Source organism: Maniola hyperantus, chromosome 21 (genome assembly GCF_902806685.2).
Source record: "Maniola hyperantus chromosome 21, iAphHyp1.2, whole genome shotgun sequence".
Lineage (NCBI taxonomy): Eukaryota > Metazoa > Arthropoda > Insecta > Lepidoptera > Nymphalidae > Maniola > Maniola hyperantus.
The window spans coordinates 1,571,284-1,589,912 of NC_048556.1; the positions used below are offsets into that span (position 1 = coordinate 1,571,284).

An 18,629-nucleotide genomic window follows, 5' to 3' on the forward strand; every position below is an offset into this window, starting at 1 on the left:
TTATTTTTTTCAATTTTTCTCTCCGTAAGAACCATCCTCGTACTTCAAGGAATACTTATTATAAAAAAGAATTAGCGAAATTGGTTTAGCCGTTCGCGAGATTTGCAGATCAGCAACACATTCAGTGATTCATTTTTATATATAGAAGATTTATTTACATGTATATCGCTGTACGGAACCCTAAAAATCGTTTACCCGTAGGAATCATCTATCACACGTCAGGCCTATCATCAAAGAGCGCCAATTATTTATTTTCGCGACGGCCTCCGATAGAAACGTCTTCAATTAAGTTTCCTCTCGATTTGGCTTTAGGGCGCAACATTTATTTTTCACTCTCTTCGGCCTTTGTACCTCGTGTGTGGAGGAATCGCTACGGAAAACCAATTAGAACGTAAAATACGCCCAAAGTAACACTTATTTTTAATAAAATCTGTAAAAAATGGGTAGGTACTGCGAACTGCGAAGGTTTACATACTTAGGTAGGTACTTTTTTTTTTTTTTAATAGATATAGCGAGAAAACGAGCAGGCGGGTCACCTGATGTTAAGTGATTACCGCCGCCCATGAACATTTGCAGCACCAGAGGAGCCGCCGATGCGTTGCCGGCCTTTTAGGAATTTGTTGGTCCGCCCCTTGAATAACCCCATGTTATAATCTAGTGGGAACACCGCCGATGGGAGTTGGTTCCACAGTTTGCACGTGCGTGGAAAGAAGGATCTGGCGCAGCGGACGGTCGAAGTGCACCAGACACCCAGATGGTGAGGGTGAAATTCCTTACGGTGGCGCGCGGTGCGGTTGTAGAAAAAAGAGGGTGGAATGAGGTCAAAAAGCTTTTCAGAGCACTCCCCATTATACAGGCGATAGAACACGCATAGAGAGCTAACGTCTCTGCGGTGCTCCAGGCTTTCCAACGAGCCGGTTAGTTTAGGATCGTCCACAATTCGAACAGCCCGCCTTTGGATCCGATCAAATGGAAGGAGTTGGTACTGGGGTGCTCCAGCCCAAAGGTGGGAGCAGTACTCCATGTGAGGGCGGACTTGCGCCTTATAGAGTAGGAGCCTATGCTCGGCTTACTTACAGCTCCTACCTTCCGCCTCAGGAAAGTCCAAAAGTTATTTGTGGGTATGGGTATATAATAAAATCCCGCAAACTATTTTGGACTTGCCTTTACACAAGTATAAAAAATCTATTAAAAGCATGCTCCTGAAAAAGCATATTACACAATTGAAGATTATCTAAATGATAAAAGCGCGTGGATTTGACCTGCAGCTCGTTCCAGCAACGCGCAGGACTGCAAATAGGTACTTTTTATACATGCCATAATATTTTATACTTAGGTATCTATTTAGGTATCTATTATTATAGATATATAATCTTCGAAAAGAGCAACTGCCGAGTTTCTTGCTGGTTCTTCTCGGTAGGAAAGTCATTTCGAACTAGTAGTAGATGCAGCTGACGATTGAAAAATTAAAGTGAAAGATTAATTGAATAAAAATATTTTTTATTTTATTTTTATGTTACACATAACACATATTCTAAGATAATATAACAATACAGTACTATTCAGTTTTTTAGTACACATTCCTTGTACGAGTTCGTAGATATAACATAATATTATAATATTTTAAAAAACAAGAATGTTATTTTTAGATGCATTCCAGTTCATACATATTTTATGAAGCGTCCATTCTGATTCAAACGTTGCAATATTGAGCGAAAATAACTTTTATTTACAAAATCAATAGAAACTTTAACTTACGACGACCGCCCTGGTGCAGTGGTGAACGCTGGTTTTGTTATACAGGGTGTAACCAAAACGCTGGCAAAAACGAAGACAGCTGTGACAGTACTGATGATTACTGATATTATATTACAAAAAAAAAAACGAAAAAAATGCTATTTTCTGACTCTAATAAAGTTGTAAGTACTGATGGAGTCATCAATACAACAGTCTAGCCACCAGTACATATTTGATAGTTTTTATCTCAGAAACGTGACGTTTTGGAAGTTTTTGTCTCATACATGATGACTTGTTTGTAATTTGTATTGATGCTTGTGATTAATGCACGTCTTATGTAGGGCCGCTATTTTGAAAAAAAAAAAAGAAAATGGCGGACATGTAGCTGTAGGTCAGGCTCCATACTAAAATATTCAAACCCGCTTCCTTCACGCATACAACTAACATTTAACCCAATTTTCCGAATTATATTTATCATCAACCTGCTGGCCCACTAGTGGACACGGGACTCTAAGAATAGGTTTAGGTGATAGTCCACCAGATTGGTAGATTTCACACACCCTTGAGAACATTATGGAAACTCTCAGGCATGCAAGTTTCCTCACGATGTGTTCCTTTACCGTTATTTAAGCAAGTGATATTTAATTTGCTTACAACGCACATAACTCTTAAAGGTTAGAGGTGCGTGCCCGAGGTTAAACTCCGAAACCCCCAAACCAAATAGGACATCGTCTTTATATCAAAAATAAATTCAAATATATTACCCTAATACAAGGATACTATGTCCTAAATACAAACAACCATTGTCCCGTATTCGTGCCACGTAGGCCCTTAATGAAAAACGTAGCAAATGTGACCTCCATAATGCTACATTACAGCAAGTCCGTCGCTTAATTTTACTGCACGCGTGTCTTAGGACATATGTCTCAGTCAAACGTGAACCTACATTGAATTATTATTTATTAGAGTCAGAAAATAACCTTAAGGGTCTTTACGCACTGGATCAGATCCGGATCCGCGAATTTTCAATCTGAAGAATGAGAATTCCGGGGTCGAGAATACCTCGAGCCTCTCTTGAATTTCGGAAGGTCGGCGTTTCAAACCACACCCGTTGCACTTTTGTCGTACCAACTCCTAGCTACTAAATATTATTTATTAGGGTCAGAAAATAATCTTTATGCTGTTTACGGACTGCACCCGATCCGGATCCAAAGTACCCACTGTGCGCTCGAGATGCGAATTTCGATTTCTATTCTGAGTATTGTTCACGGATACTTTCTACACATAATATTACCTAAATATATAAAAGGAAAAGGTGACTCACTGATCTATCAACGCACAGCTCAAACTACTGAACGGATCTGGCTGAAATTTGGCATGCAGATAGCTATTGTGACGTAGGCATCCGCTAAGAAAGGATTTTTGAAAATTCAACCCATAAGGGAGTGAAAAAGGGGTTTGAAATTTGTGTAGTCCACGGGGACGAATTTGTGGGACTAAGCTTGTGTAAATTAATTGTGTAATATCCTATAAAAAAGAAAAATAAAGTAGCAGTAGGTAGCCCACGCATTTCAAAAGCAATCCCCCTTTAGCGGGACGTAAACTTCAATGCAATATATCACAGAGCACTTAGTACTTCGTACACTAACAAAAAGTATCTATGAACTATGAAAATACATTTTTGCATCATTGGTCGTCGAGTTTAGCTTTTGAACTTTGTTTCTAGTAAAACTGAGACCGAAAATCCAAGCCAGTTAAAATTCCATGCATTTTTATTAACTTTATTTTGCTTTGTGATAAAAATAACTGCTGGTTTTCTTGCTGGCTCTTCACAGTAGAATTTGCTTTCCTAACTGATGGTAGTCTTGACGTAGTATAAACGAGTTGGCCTGCCTCTACTTTTTTCAAAATGCGACATGTTTCAGTATCTATAGTTCTAATTATTCCCGGCTGAGTTTGTTGTGGGCTCTTCTCAGACCTGGGCGCGTTTGGAACCCTCGTAGCTTTAGTTTTAAGTTTGCGAAATAATTATCACCACTATATCTTAGAAATCCAACATCTGACTTTCAAAAAGAGTTATTAATTACCTATTTTGAATAAATCATTTGACTTTGACTTTGACTTTATATCAATGTCTATATCTATATCTTAGACTGCATCGTCACTTACCATCAGGTGAGATTGCAGTCAAGGGCTAACTTGTATCTGAATTTAAAAAAAACTGTCATACTAGCTTATGCTCGCGACTTCGCGTGGACTACACAAATTTCAAACCCCTATTTCACCCCCTTAGGGATGGAGTTTTCACAAATCGTTTCTTAGCAGATGCCTCCGTCATAATAGCTATCTGCATGTCTCACCCCAATCCGTTCAGTAGTTTGAGCTGTGCGTTGATAGATCAGTCAGTCAGTCACCTTTTTTCCTTTTATATATTTAGATTATGGACAGTTAAATTTAATAAGGCGGATTCCATCCATTCATCTATTAAAACATGTATGCGTCGGCTGCCTTTCTCATCCAACCACTTCATGTCGTCAGTCCAGCGGGCTAGAGGTCATCCTATCACTTACCGGTACATGGTCTCCTCTCCAAGTACGCGACTCTTGAACTGTCTGCCCCAGCGGCTATCAGTTCTGCGATACATGGCCTGCCCACTGCCACTTCAGCGTGCTAATTCTCTGGGCTAGGTCGGTTACTTTGGTACAACAATGAATTTCCTCGTTGTGGATTCTACTCTCAGAGAGACACCCAACATAGCCCGCTTCCCGCTGCGCGATTGCGGGAGGATGACAGCTACAATGTCACGATCGCAATCACCTCTGATTGGTTGACGCTCGCTCACTATTAGCTACAATGCATTGATGCAATAAGAATAGCATAAATTCAGCCAATCACAACAATTGAGATTGTAATAATGATTGATTCACGTTCTACGAAATCGACCTACTGAACGCTTTAGCGCGCGTTCACACCTAACAACTAAGGCCAGCCGCCAACTGTGAGCGAGAGTTATTAATTGATTTATACTTTACAGCTATTTCATACACATTCAACTTTTCCTTCATCACCAAATCGAGCATATTATACGCTATTGCGGATGCTATTACGCTAAACGTAGCCGCTGAGAAGCTGGAGATTGACTTGTAAAATTTTGTGTTACGTATCGAGTTTTTTAACTTAAATCAACTAAAGACTGACTAAACTTGTAATATTAGTTTGTAATGTATGGTTCGTGGCGAGCGCCGCGTGCTCCGCTCGACTGTCGGTTTTTTCGCGAATTCCTTTGTAACAATATTACAAGTCAGTACGTACGCGATTTTATGTCTCACTAACGTTGATAGTATTCGAGTATCGACACACTTCGACGTTATAGTAAATTGGATCTTAACAGTCTTGTTTTAAAGCTCAAGTTTGTCTACACATCTACAGGCAGCGCTCCAAGCGGAAACCGAAATTAAAATCAGTGGCATTGAAGTTTTGACTTTAATTCAAGGCTTCTTAAGTCCATTTTACTTTGATGTTATTGTGTTTCGACTCTCAAATTCTAGCAACGTTGCAGACGTAAAATCTTAAGGCGTACAGTGCAGGTCGCGTGATCGCGCGAGCAAGTCACAAAGCGCAAGCCAAAAAATGGAGCACACTGCAATGTTTTTCATTACACCATACGAGTAAGGCCAATAAATTTTAAAAGCAACCCTTCAGAAATGTTCCACTTATTGCGTCGTACGTGTGTGTGATATTTATGTTCCGAAATTACATTATTGTCGAGTCCACAAAGCTGAGAATTTCAGTGGTTTCTCTATTTTACAGACGCGAGAGAAATTAAATTAATCTTGTTTGGAAACCAATAAAATGACGTCTCGTTCGTAAACACTACCTGCACGGTGTTCTGGCAGTTTCCCGCGCTTCTAATCTTAGCTAAGATAAGAAACGACAGTTCCCGATTATTCTATGAGAAACTAAATTTAAATTTTATAATTATTGGTAGGTCTCTTATTTATTAATTTTAACTCTTTTATTTATTTAGTAAACTTTATAGTATACTAGAAATTATAATATCAATTTATAGGTTTAGAAATTTTATTTTTAAGAAAATCTATGATCATTTGGGCTAAGAAAGTAAGTAAAAAATAAAGGTCTCTTAGTGATACTCTAAAATTGTTGTAGCTTTCATCATCATCATTGTGAACCGATAGAGTCCACAGCTGAACATAGATATGTATTTTGTAGATTGTAGGGACTTGCACATGTCACGGTCTTGCGTCGCTTAGGTAAATCCAGCAGCCCCCTGCGACTCATTTGATGTCGTCTCTCCACACCTTTGTGTTTGTGCCTTTTTTTCGAGTGGGAATTCTTCTTTAGATAGCCTATCGGGTTATGTGGGATTTCTACCCGCTAAAACCCCGTCGGGTGGCTCTCCATAGCACACATTGAGAAGCTCCGGTAACTTCGAAGAACGTGCACCGGTGCCTCTCCATTGGGCTTATCCTGGAAGATGTACTTCCCTACGTTAATGCACACTAAATTACGCACGGCAGCTGCTGCCACAGCAAGCTGTCGACTTCTCAGGGTCTCCAAACAGGGAGCCACACTCCAGCCACTTACGACCTCTAAGTCCTAGCGTCAGAGGCTATTTGATGAGAGGAGAAGGACGTCTGTCCACCCCACATCCACCCACATTAACAAAACCGTCGTCCGATATATCTACCACTGCTGGTTTGAAATACCGAGTCAAATAGCTCAACAGCAGTTAAGGTGCGGACTGAAATCCGAAAGGTTGGCAGTTCAAACCCCACCCGGTGCACTATTGTCGTACCTACTCCTAGCACAAGCTTTACACTTAGTTGGAGGGGAAACGGGAATAGTATTCATGATTACCATGGCTAATATTCTTTAAAAAAAAAGCAAGGAGCTTGGTGGTGACTCTTGCTTCAAAAATTTTAAATTCAATATCACGTTCGAGTCAAGTTATGAAAAATCATAAAAAAAATATTTAAATTGGATGGATACTTAAAACTGCAAGTATTTACTTAATTTAGATGTGGGAATATTGAGCTGGCTTCAATCAGCCCGCAACTAAATATTTAGGTCAATTAGTTCTGATAAGTATGTGGCAATGTTATTTTTTCATACAGCTTTCAGTTAAATGAGAAACCTGTTTTTTAGGGTTCCGTACCTCAAAAGGAAAAGGAATCCTTATAGGATCACTTTGTTGTCTGTCTGTCCGTCTGTACATACTTCTTCTCTAGCATGGACCCGTGAGTCTGACTCGCGCTTGGCCGGTTTTTTTTTCTTGCATCTATCTTCAACCGATCGATAGACGTGCACTGCTGGACATAATTTAAAAAAAACGCAGCGAGGACCTTTTTGAGAGTCGGTTATACTTAAATAGTAGGTACCTTTAAGTATTCGCAATTGCTTTTTTCTGATCCAGTTACAATTAATGTGTGTTAGTATGGCGAATCTTTTTCTTAATAAATAAGTAGTAACCTACTGACTCATTGAAAAAAATAGAGTAAAATGAAAGTGTTATAGCTCAACCTAACAGCAATATCTGGTTTCCGCGGGACGTGAAATCGAATGCAATATATCGCGGTGCACTTAGCCCGCAAATGGAGGAGCACATCTCGCCCAAAAATACCGTAAACATTCTTCCTAGGGGTTGTTAAAAAAAACAATCAAGTGCGAGTCGGGTCTCGCTCTTTTAGAGTTCCGTACATAATTATAAAAATCATATTTTGGGTGTAAGAAATATTTCTTTCTGTGAAAGAAAAACCCAAAAAAATGTTCGTTTGTTTTGGTGTTAACGCGGGGCTGTGCGGGTGTGTGGGGCGTTCCCTCCCCGATTGCCATCTCGACTAGTCCCGTACTACTATACAAGTTACGTAAATATCTGCGAATGGTTTTATATATATTTTTCTAGCAAATTAGTAGGTATAATCTACCACAGTTTGTTGTGATTAAGAAAGAACACTTTTCAAGTTTTATAATGGTTACAAGATACAAGCAAGACAGCATCGGTACGTGTAAAGGAGATAGAAAACAGCCTAATGAGCGTGTCATCATCATCGCCTACTTCTTGAGGACCCACTTTATAATATAATGATACTTTGGGGCTAAATGTGGGCTAAATATATCTACTACTTCACACTAGTCTTGTTTATTTCAACCAATAGGTAGTGTGCAAAAGTTTGCAGTATTGCAACCGCTCTGGTAAGCCTATAAAATAATGTAAATACCTGTAAATACCTATAGTATTAATCATCTAAATATATAAAAGGAAAAGGTGGCTGACTGATTGACTGACTGATCTATTAACGCACAGCTCAAACTACTTATATCACATGGCTATCCTTAACACAGATCTAAAAATCTAGCTAGGATAGCCAGTTCTTGATCTTGTAACATTCCTAATATTGTATATGCTTATTGTATATCCAACAAGCACGCAAATTGTTCAAGATCAAATCCATGTATATGTGTAACTAGATGATTGAAAAATAAACGTTTTATTTATTTTATTTATTTACTAAGAAGGGATTTTTGAAAATTTAACCCATGAGGGGGTGAAATAGGGGTTTGAAATGTATGTAGTCTATGCGGACGAAGTCGCGAGCATAAGCTAGTCATTATATATTACTTTTATTGTTTTATTGTCAATGGAATCGACGGAAACTTAAATAGGTAACTATGCTTACAGATTTTTGTTCAACAATTTTTTTTTAATTTTTTTCAACAATTTTTTTTTTTTTTGTAAAGAAATTGGAAATTGGATCCAAGTTTCTTCGTATTTTTAGTGTCATGAAAGTAGAATCGTTGGACACTCACAAAGGCGCCGCTTGTTGAAGGCGCTACCCATTGTGCTCACACTTGTTAGTATTGTGTCGTTATACTACGTAGGTACAGTTCAGTAGTGCAGTGTCCACGCTGGAGGCGGTTTAGGACCCTATCTACGTAATACAGGGTGTAACCAGAACGCTGGCAAAAACTTAGCGTTGTTGTTATGTTACTACCTAAACACAATCCAATACTAATAACCATTTGCCTCATTTTGTAGTTTTAATGATTTAGTATTTTTCTAACCCGCAATGCAAAACTCTGGTCAATGCCTATTTACGCAAAATTAGTTGACCTCTAGCGTCAGTCAGATGTTTTATTTATACATCGTAAACTTTTATAAAATATAGGATTTCTTTATATTTTTAGGGTTCCGTACCTCAAAAGGAAAAACCAAAAAAAAAGATTCTGTACCACAGTCATATTTGTTCGACATTTTGCACGATAATTTATTCAAAAACTATAAAGCATAAAAATAAATAAAAATCTGTTTTAGAATGCACAGGTGAAGACCTTTCATATGATATATCCCACTTGATATAGTTATCTTACTTCGAAAATTGAAAGTACTAATTATTAGTTCATGACCACAATTTAATTTTTTTGTGTAATGTAACCACAAATTCACAGCTTTCAGATTTTTCCCCGAATGTCTGCTATAAGACCTACCTACCTGCCAAATTTCATGATCCTAGGTCAACGGGAAGTACCCTGTAGGTTTCTTGACAGACAGACAGACAAACAGACAACAAAGTGATCCTATAAGGGTTCCGTTTTTCCTTTTGAGGCACGGTGCCCTAAAATGTAGCATCGGACCGTCTATTGGGAGTATCATTATTATCTGCAATGCAAGAAGGTTGAAGCTCTAATAAAGGTTCTGAGTATTGCTTCTAAGCTTAGCTAACGTTGCTCAAGTGACGAATTAACCTACTCTCTTCGTACAATAACGTGACCAGGCAGTGGACAGTGAATATAACACGATAGTCCCATGAGAACTAATGTGTAAATAACGTAAACATGAGGCAATAAAGAAGCCTTTGAAACCTCCCTGGCGCAGTAGTGGACTTTATCTGTATAGGTGCCTACAGATTTTTCTCGATTTTTGAGGATGGACACATCGTGTGAATGTGATTTTAAAAAATCTAATAAAAAATATGTAAGCAACAGACGATCGATATGGTATTTTATAATCGCTAAGCGGATGCCACATTACAAGGTAATAGGTGGATGGACAGACAAACCGAAAGGGTGAGATCTATATAGCGCACTCTGACTTAGCTTAGACTTGATATGTCGGTCTTCCGGAACGGCCAGACGGAGGTACGGGCCTCGAGGCTTGGCCTCCTTACCCGGATGTGGAGCAGAGCAACTTTGTGCCCTGGTGTTGTGCTGTAAGCCGGGATTTCACCAGCTAGGGCCCGCGGTCTTGGTATGCGGGTGGCTCAAACCAAAAAGTTAAAACGAGATATCTAAATCTAAATATATAAAAGGAAAAGGTGACTGACTGACTGACTGACTGACTGACTGACTGACTGACTGACTGACTGACTGACTGACTGACTGACTGATCTATCAACGCACAGCTCAAACTACTGGACGGATCGGGCTGAAATTTGGCATGTGAATAGCTATTATGACGTAGGCATCCGATAAGAAAAGATTTTTGAAAATTCAAGCCCTAAGGGGGTAAAATAGGGGTTTGAAATTTGTGTAGTCCACGCGGACGAAGTCGCGAGCATAAGCTAGTAAAACAATAAAAGGAAAGGGTGGCTGACTGGCTGACTGACTGATCTATCAACGCACAGCTCTAACTACTGGACGGATCGGGCTGAAATTTGGCATGCAGATAGCTATTATAACGTAGGCATCCGCTAAGAAAGGATTTTTGAAAATTCAATCCCTAAGGGGGTGAAATAGGGGTTCGAAATTTGTGTAATCCACGCGGACGAAGCCGCGAGCATAAGCTAGTTTCTCACATAAATCTGTCTCGTTTTAACTCAATCTTAAGTCTGAGCAAAGTCAAAGTGCGCTCTATAGATCTCAGCAACAGACAGACAGACAGACGGATACATTATGAATGTGAAAGTGTACAAGGAAAAACTAATATCAATATTAATTAATATTAAGTATGCAGTTTTTCCTTGTGTATCATGAACTTCTGCGTGGTGACGTCTGCTTCATATTATCCATTTTTTTTTGGTATCCATTTTTTTAATTACGTACCTACATAATTGCATTTAAATTAAATATTTTTCTTTCTTTACAGACTTTCAACAAACAAATGGCTGCTTCAAAGACATACATTTTCCTGCTAACCATACACCTGGTCTACTCCATCACGGCACAAGAAGTGGTACGAAGGGTTCCCCAGGGTTTCGTCGGCATGAGGGGTAAAAAGTATTACGACTATGGATCTGAGTTCTACAAAAGAAAACCACAATTCTTCGTCGGTGTTAAAGGCAAGAAAAATCCGGACTCGTTCAACGATATGAATTATAAAAGAGCCCCAATGGGCTTCGTTGGTATGAGAGGCAAGAAAGAAGAATACCCGGATTTCAGTATCACTGACAAAAATAACTACGATTCATTTACGGATATGGCTTACAAAAGGGCTCCAATGGGTTTTGTTGGTATGCGAGGCAAGAAAGATTTTTCATACCCAGACTTTATCGATGACAAAGACAAGAGTAATTTAGGTCTATTCACGGACATGGATTATAAAAGAGCTCCAATGGGCTTCGTTGGCATGAGAGGCAAGAAATATTTTTCTGACCCCACATATTACTCAGAAATGGATTATAAAAGGGCTCCGATGGGTTTCCTAGGTATGAGAGGCAAGAAAGATTTTTCTAATCCCATATTTTCAGAAATGGATTATAAAAGGGCTCCAATGGGTTTCCTAGGTATGAGAGGCAAGAAAGATTTTTCCGACTCCGCTAATAACATCGATGCCAAGAATAACTTGGATTCATTTTCTGACATGGATTATAAAAGAGCGCACATGGGCTTCATAGGCATGAGAGGCAAGAAAGAATCATACCCACATTTCACTGTCTTGCCAGATGGATCTGGATCTTTGGTAGGACAGATAGATTACACGACCGACGATACTAATGATCAAGAATACCCGATTTTGAATGAGGTTATAAACGAATACCTAAATAAGTTACGGTCGAATTTGAAAACTGACGTATCAACGGAGGCTCCGGATATTTCTGATGAAAAGTAAGTATAATCCCTACTTCTATAGGTATCTATAGGTCATCATCATCATCGTCATCATCATCATCATCATCAACCGATAGACGTCCACTGCTGTACACAGTAGGGCGATTGTCTAAAACCTGCATCAATCATTATTACAATCTCAATTGTTCTGATTGGCTGAATTTGTGCGATTCTTGTTGCAACAATGCATTGTGGCCAATAGTGAGCGAGCATTAACCAATCAGAGATGATTGCGATCGTGACATTGTAGCTGTCAAACAACCGCGGTAGGGCCACAGGTCTCTTGTAGGGACTTTCCCACGCTACGGTCTTGCATGCGCTGCCTGAATCCAGCGGCTCCCTGCGAATCGTCTGATGTCGTCCGTCCATCTAGTAGGGGTCTTCCAACCTATCGGTTTTCCGAACTATGTGCCTTGCCCATTGTTGCTTCAGCTTCGCAACCCGTTGAGCTGTGTCGGTTACTCTAGTTCTCGTACGGATCTCTTCATTTCTAATTTGATCGCTATCTATAGGTACTAGAAATGAACTATCTTCAGATAGCATGTGAAATATTACGTGAAAACTGAAAAGCCTTTTCATAAGTATACCTAACTGAAAGTATAGTCTGTGAAAAATCACGAACCAAAACCTCACAGTATTTTGAAAATTATTACATTTAATCATGCTTTATTGTTTAAATTTCACGCGAGCACCGGCATCTATCCGAGCTAAAGAGTGCGCAAGCGAGAATACTCACATCACTGCGTGTTAGAAAGGCAAACACATCTGTCAAACAATCATTTGCTAAAAGCGAATTTTCGCACTTACAATGATAAATGCGAAAATTCAATTTCCATGAAAACCAACCTGCGAAATATTAGCGCTTTCTCAATTCAAGCGCAGTAAATTTTCAATTTCGCACTTCCAATTGTTTGCTACACAATTAACAACAATAATTGAACCAGAAATTATGATCAAGACAAGACTAAGACAAGACGCGACCACGATAAGACAAAACAAGAACAAGACAACACGACACGACTAAGATAATATGACCAAGACACGATGAAGGTAAGACTAAAACATCACTAAGACAAGACCAAGATACGACCAAGACAAGACCAAGACCTGACCAACCATCAACGCCCAGTTCAAACCCTTGAAACACTAGAAAGCTGCAATTTTAACGCTAACTAACCTATAGACAAACAAATCAGAAACTTTTTAATTTTCAAAATTATAAAATTATTTTTATTGTGTTTCAATAGGGTGAACGAGGTAGAGAAACGGGGGAATTTTCACAAATTTTACGGCGTCAGGGGCAAGAAGTCAATTCTAGCCAAGAGGCCATACGACGTCTCCTTTCGGGGCAAATTTATCGGCGTCCGCGGGAAAAAGGACCTGAAGAACCAAGGGGCGCAAGAGATCAAGTTTTTGCTGCCTCGACCCTGGCCTAAAAAACGGGGAGGCTTCCAGGGCATGCGAGGGAAGAAGTGGACCGGCGATGATAACGTTTTAGGTAAGAGTAACTACTAAGGCAAGACCAAGACAAGACCAAGACAAGACCAATACAACACCATGATACGACCAAGACAATTCATTGAGGCAGGAATTAGTTGGGATGGTGGCAAGACACCTGATGGATTGACGCTGGTTCCCTGGGAACGGGGATGGGCACTAATGTGGGACGCAACTTGCATTGACATTGGCTGGCTCATTTTTGCGCAACGGACCAGCCTGGCTGTCCAGCGCGGAAATGCAACCAGTATTCTTGGCACCATTCCATGCAGGCATGATTTGTAGGTATAGTAATTAGATAGGGCTAGCTTTAAGTTTTATTGTACTAACTAGCTGATCCCCGCGGCTTCGCCCGCGTAGATTAAGGTTTTTAAAGATCCCGTATAGCCTATGTCAATAATGTAGCTTTCTACTGGTGAAAGAATTTTTAAAATCGGTTCAGTAGTTCCAAAGATTACCCCCTACAAACAAACTTAACGACATTACCTCTTTATATAATAGTATAGATAGATATAGATATAGATTAGCTTACGCTCGCAACTTCGTCTGCGTGGACTACACAAATTTCAAACCCCTATTTCACCCCCTTAGGGGTTGAATTTTCAAAAATCCTTTCTTAGCGGATGCCTACGTCATAATAGCTATCTGCATGCCAAATTTCAACCCGATCCTTCCAGTAGTTTGAGCTGTACGTTGATAGATCAGTCAGTCAGTCAGTCACCTTTTCCTTTTATATATATAGAGATAAAAAATAAATATGTATAGGTAGGTATATAAAATTCAAAGTCCTGACTGACTGACTGACATATATTATACTAGCTTCTGCCCGCGGCTTCGCCCGCGTGGCCTACAGCCTACAGGAAACAAGGAAACAAATGATTTTCTCATAGTCGTTTCTTAGCTGACACCTAACCTCAAGAAAAAACCTACTTTCCAAATTTCAAGTCAATTATAATATCAATAATTCAATAATTAAAACTTTCCCATACAAACTTACATCCCCTATTTTACCACTATTATGGGCGAATTTTCCAAAAATCCTGAAACACGTATTTCTCTTCATTTGTGACCGAAAACCCAAATACCAATTTTCATGCAAATAAGTTGAAAAATGACGGACTTTCATACAAACTTCCATCCCCCATTTAACCCACTTAGGGGTGGAATTTCGAAAAATCCTTTCTAGAAAGTTAGTTAGAAAGTACCTACGTCATTTTTCAAATTATTTGCATGAAAATTGGTATTTGGGTTTTCGGTCACAAATGAAGAAATACGTGTTCCAGGATTTTTGGAAATTCAACCCCCACCACTATTTCAAATTCCACCTGAGCGAAGCCGGGGCAGGTCAGCTAGTTGGATATTATGTTTATGTAGAAAAGTAATATATAGTTAGGTAGGTATATGACTATGATATAAGCGAGTCAGAGCACAAGTGTTCTGACTCGCAAGCAAGATAATAATGATGCGTCATAGTGTGGTAAATTCATGATCCATCGGTAAAGTACCTAGGCTGTGGGTATCTTATCCATATGCGGTAAGGAGGAAAAACACAGGCGTACCTACATGAAATGAAATTTTTGCTGCCTGTACCCTAGTCTAAAAGCCGCGGGGGAGGGTTCCAGGGTATGCTAGGCAAAAAGTCAACCGACGATGATACCGTTTTAGGTAAGGGTGCGCAAATATTTGGGCCTGCTGTGTAAATAGGTTGAGCCATTGTAGATGGCTTTGCCGGGTCGTGTGTTTCTTTTTTGTTAATATTTAATACTTAACCTACATGCAAGGAATTTATAAAGACAAAGCAACCCGAAACAATGCTTTAGCTATAGTGTAAGAAGCTAATATGCGTTTCGAATAAGAGAACTTCGGAAAAAACTCCCCCGAGTTTCTAGCCTGCTCTTCGAACTTGGGAAAAAACTCCCCTGAGTTTCTTGCCTGTTCTTTAAACTTGGGAAAAAACTGCTGTGAGTTTCTTGCCTGTTCTTCGAACTTCGGAAAAAACTCCTCCTCTCAGTATGAGAAGGGTTTGGCCATAGTCCCCCATAGGCCATAGGCCCATAGGCAGACTTCACATACCTTTGAGAACGTTATGGAGAACTCTCAAGTATGCAGGTTTCCTCACGATGTTTTCCTTTACCGTTAAAGCGAGTTATAGTTAATTTCTTAAGACGCACATAACTCCGAAAAGTTAAAGGTGCGTGCCCGGGATCGAACCCCTGGGCCCTGACCTCCCGAACAGGAGGCGGACATCCTAACCACTAGGCTATATCTCGGCTCATGATATATTATAAGTTTCAATAAGTTAAGGTTTGCGTTAAGGAAAAATTTATAAAAAATAAATTAACATTTCGGTGATGCGACCTTGAAGTTTGTACCAATCCCAAAATCGCCCAACGCCCTTAAAGAAATTTCCACTTCAAAATGATTGGAGTAGTTTCATAGAGCGTAGCTCGTAGTTCGTAGACTAACGGCGTAGCACTATCTGTCTAGCTTTTTACGGCCCATCCGTTAAACCGATTTTGACGTGATTTGGGCAAATTTGACGTAAATTGGGACAAAAAGAAACCACCGGCGTATTATTGGTTTCTTTTTGTCCCTGAAAATCAAATTTCGGACTCCCGACTAGTAGGCCGCTGTCTTAACTACCTACTAAACTAGTTTACACCTCGTACCCTAATTACCTTTTATGTAAGTTTAATTGTGTTTTGTGTTTACAGATGCAGAACAAAGCAGCGAAGTTGTGATGCCGAATTAAGACTAGAGGCGATATCTGCAGCATCCTTTTAGTTACCTCACAGACTAGTCCACCGATAGATACTTATTTACCTTTCTACAACATATTAAGTGCGCACTATAGGGAGTGGTAGAAAAAATACAGTACGCTTAGTAAATACGAGATTTTATGTCTCACCAAAACGTTGATATTGATAGTATTCGAGTATCGAATACTTCCGCGTTATAGTAAACTGGATCTTAACTGCCTTGTTTTAAAGCTCAAGTTTGTCTACACATCTACAACCAGCGCTCCAAGCGGAAACGTTGTGAAATTAAAATTAATGGCATTGAATTTTTCACTTCAATTCAAGGCTGTTTAGGTCCATTTATCTTTGACGTTATTGTGTTTCGACTCTCGAATTCTAGCAACGTTGGTGAGACGTAAAAATCTTATACTTACTAAGCGTAAAGAACAATCAATCAACTGAAATTACTGAAAAAGTTGTTTGCGCGGTTTAAATACCTACCTGTTTCGGCCATAGATATAGTCCGTACAAAATGAGAGCTCACGCGCGATTTTAGCTCTATGTGTTAACTGTTATGTCAAAACTCAACAAGTACGATTCACCTTTACAATAAGGACTAGTCGTACTTTTGTTTGACATGACAGTTAACACAAGAATGGCACGTGAGAACTTAAATTATTATTTATTTTACATTTAACAAAAAAATAAACGATAGGTACACGTGCACTATGGGTGCGACTGATGCGGAGACGTGCTTTGAGTTAGAATAATTAGTATCTAACATGGAACTTGGAAGTAAATACTACAATAACTATCTACCTACTAAGTACAAGTAGGTAGGTAGGTACTTATTATAAGTCAGTACAGAGTAAAGCGGTGAAATGTGTTTTAAACCAATCAGATTTTATTGGAAGATGATTGTGACAAAATTATCACGTCATTTAACAATAAAATGATTGGTCTATTGAACTCGTCTCCGCACCGCTCCGCTTTAGTAGAGACGCACCCTAAATCTTGTTTAAGTTTTTGTATTTTATGTTTGGGGGAAAAGCTTTGGCCTTAACCAAAAATTTACTTAAATAATAAAAAAAGAAATACTTTAAAGATTTGTTTGTTTGTTTATAATCGATAAATTCTGTAACTTCTATTTTCTGTATTCTGAGGATTCGGGTATGTAAAGGTACTGTTCTCGGCAATATAAAAGGTGATATGGTTGTAATTAATCGGTACCTACTTCATATACTTAGGCAACAAAGCACTACTTACCCTTTACATTAGTAGCATTCTATTGGTAAGAAATACTCAGTTTCAATTCATGAAGTAAATGACTACCTAGTAGGTACAGTTCTTTCTTTTTTTTTACCTCGTTTGAATGTATTTTTGTTGTAAATATTGCCAGGAACTGTAACCTAAAAAAAGACTTATTTTAACGTTCGTTAGTCTATTTTAACGAATTAAAATCAGTACCTATTAAAAATACCAAACCTGTTAAATTTTTAAGCTAAATTATATTTTCATACTTACCTTATACCTACCTACTAATTATTTTTTATGTAGTCTTTAAGTGAAATGTACCTATCTCCTTAGTTCGATGTAATAATATTTTCTTTTTATTTCTGGTACCTACCTATTAAAATAGAAACGAAATCGGTACAGTAATTTGCAACTTATTTTAATAATAGGTAAGTACCTACATGCTATTCTAATCTGCAAAATACTTACCTACCTAAGTACATGTAGGTAATTAAATAAAATCTATGATATAGGTAATATACCTAATACTTATTATGTAACGCATAAAAGAGTAAAACTCTTGTAAAAATTATATTAAAACTTAATATTTATAATATAAAATTGTTAAAATTAATTTGTTAATTGAATACCTTCAGAATATATTCAAGTTACTATTTAAAAATGTTGATAATTCCAATAAAAATAACTAACAAAATAAAATTGTATTTTAGCTATATTTAGATATATTCGCCATATCTTGATGTTAATAAGACGATAAATATTAATAAATTAATGTCCTCACATTTTGCAAGGCTGGCAAAATGTTAAATAGTGTATCATAAACATCAAACCGACAAAATATAAGCAAATTGTCAATTTTAATAATTGTTGTTTTATTTCTTCCCTATGCTACACGACATCTTAATATAAGTCCCGCAAATTGCTTATGCGCGTGGCCGCCATGTTAGTGACGTCAGCACTACACTGAAGTTTCGAGCTGATGCACTGATGGTATATTTTTACTTAAATATACGTCTAATGACGTCATTTCGATGTTAATGAGACATGGTTCCAACGCAATAGCAATTTGCGGGACTTATATAAGGGCTTATCATCATCATCATCATTAGTTTCGTGAGGACGTCTACTGTTGGGCCATAGACAAGATAGTAATAGGGTCTTGGACTGTATGTAAGTAGTAATAAAACGATGTGATTTTTTGTATAGCGTAAACTAAGGACTAAAATCGTAATGTCTAATACATTAAAGACACAAAAAGTTAAAATGTCACGTGAGGAGTCATTTTTACGCATTATAATGTGATTGGTCTGCCAAACACATCTACGCCCATTTCCGCTC

General features: G+C 38.5%; 1 protein-coding gene across 1 annotated transcript in view; it reads left to right on the top strand.

The window, feature by feature from the left end:
- The window catches only part of Tk (Tachykinin), a 66,350-nt gene extending 48,190 nt beyond the window's left edge, over positions 1-18,160 (top strand). Inside the window, exons 2-4 of the mRNA XM_034980310.2 lie at positions 10,841-11,799; positions 13,050-13,300; positions 16,014-18,160. Of these exons, the coding sequence (XP_034836201.2) occupies positions 10,856-11,799; positions 13,050-13,300; positions 16,014-16,051 (1,233 nt within the window). The 5' untranslated portion in view covers positions 10,841-10,855 and the 3' untranslated portion in view covers positions 16,052-18,160. The remainder of the gene's footprint in view (positions 1-10,840; positions 11,800-13,049; positions 13,301-16,013) is intronic.
- Positions 18,161-18,629: the final 469 nt, after the last annotated feature.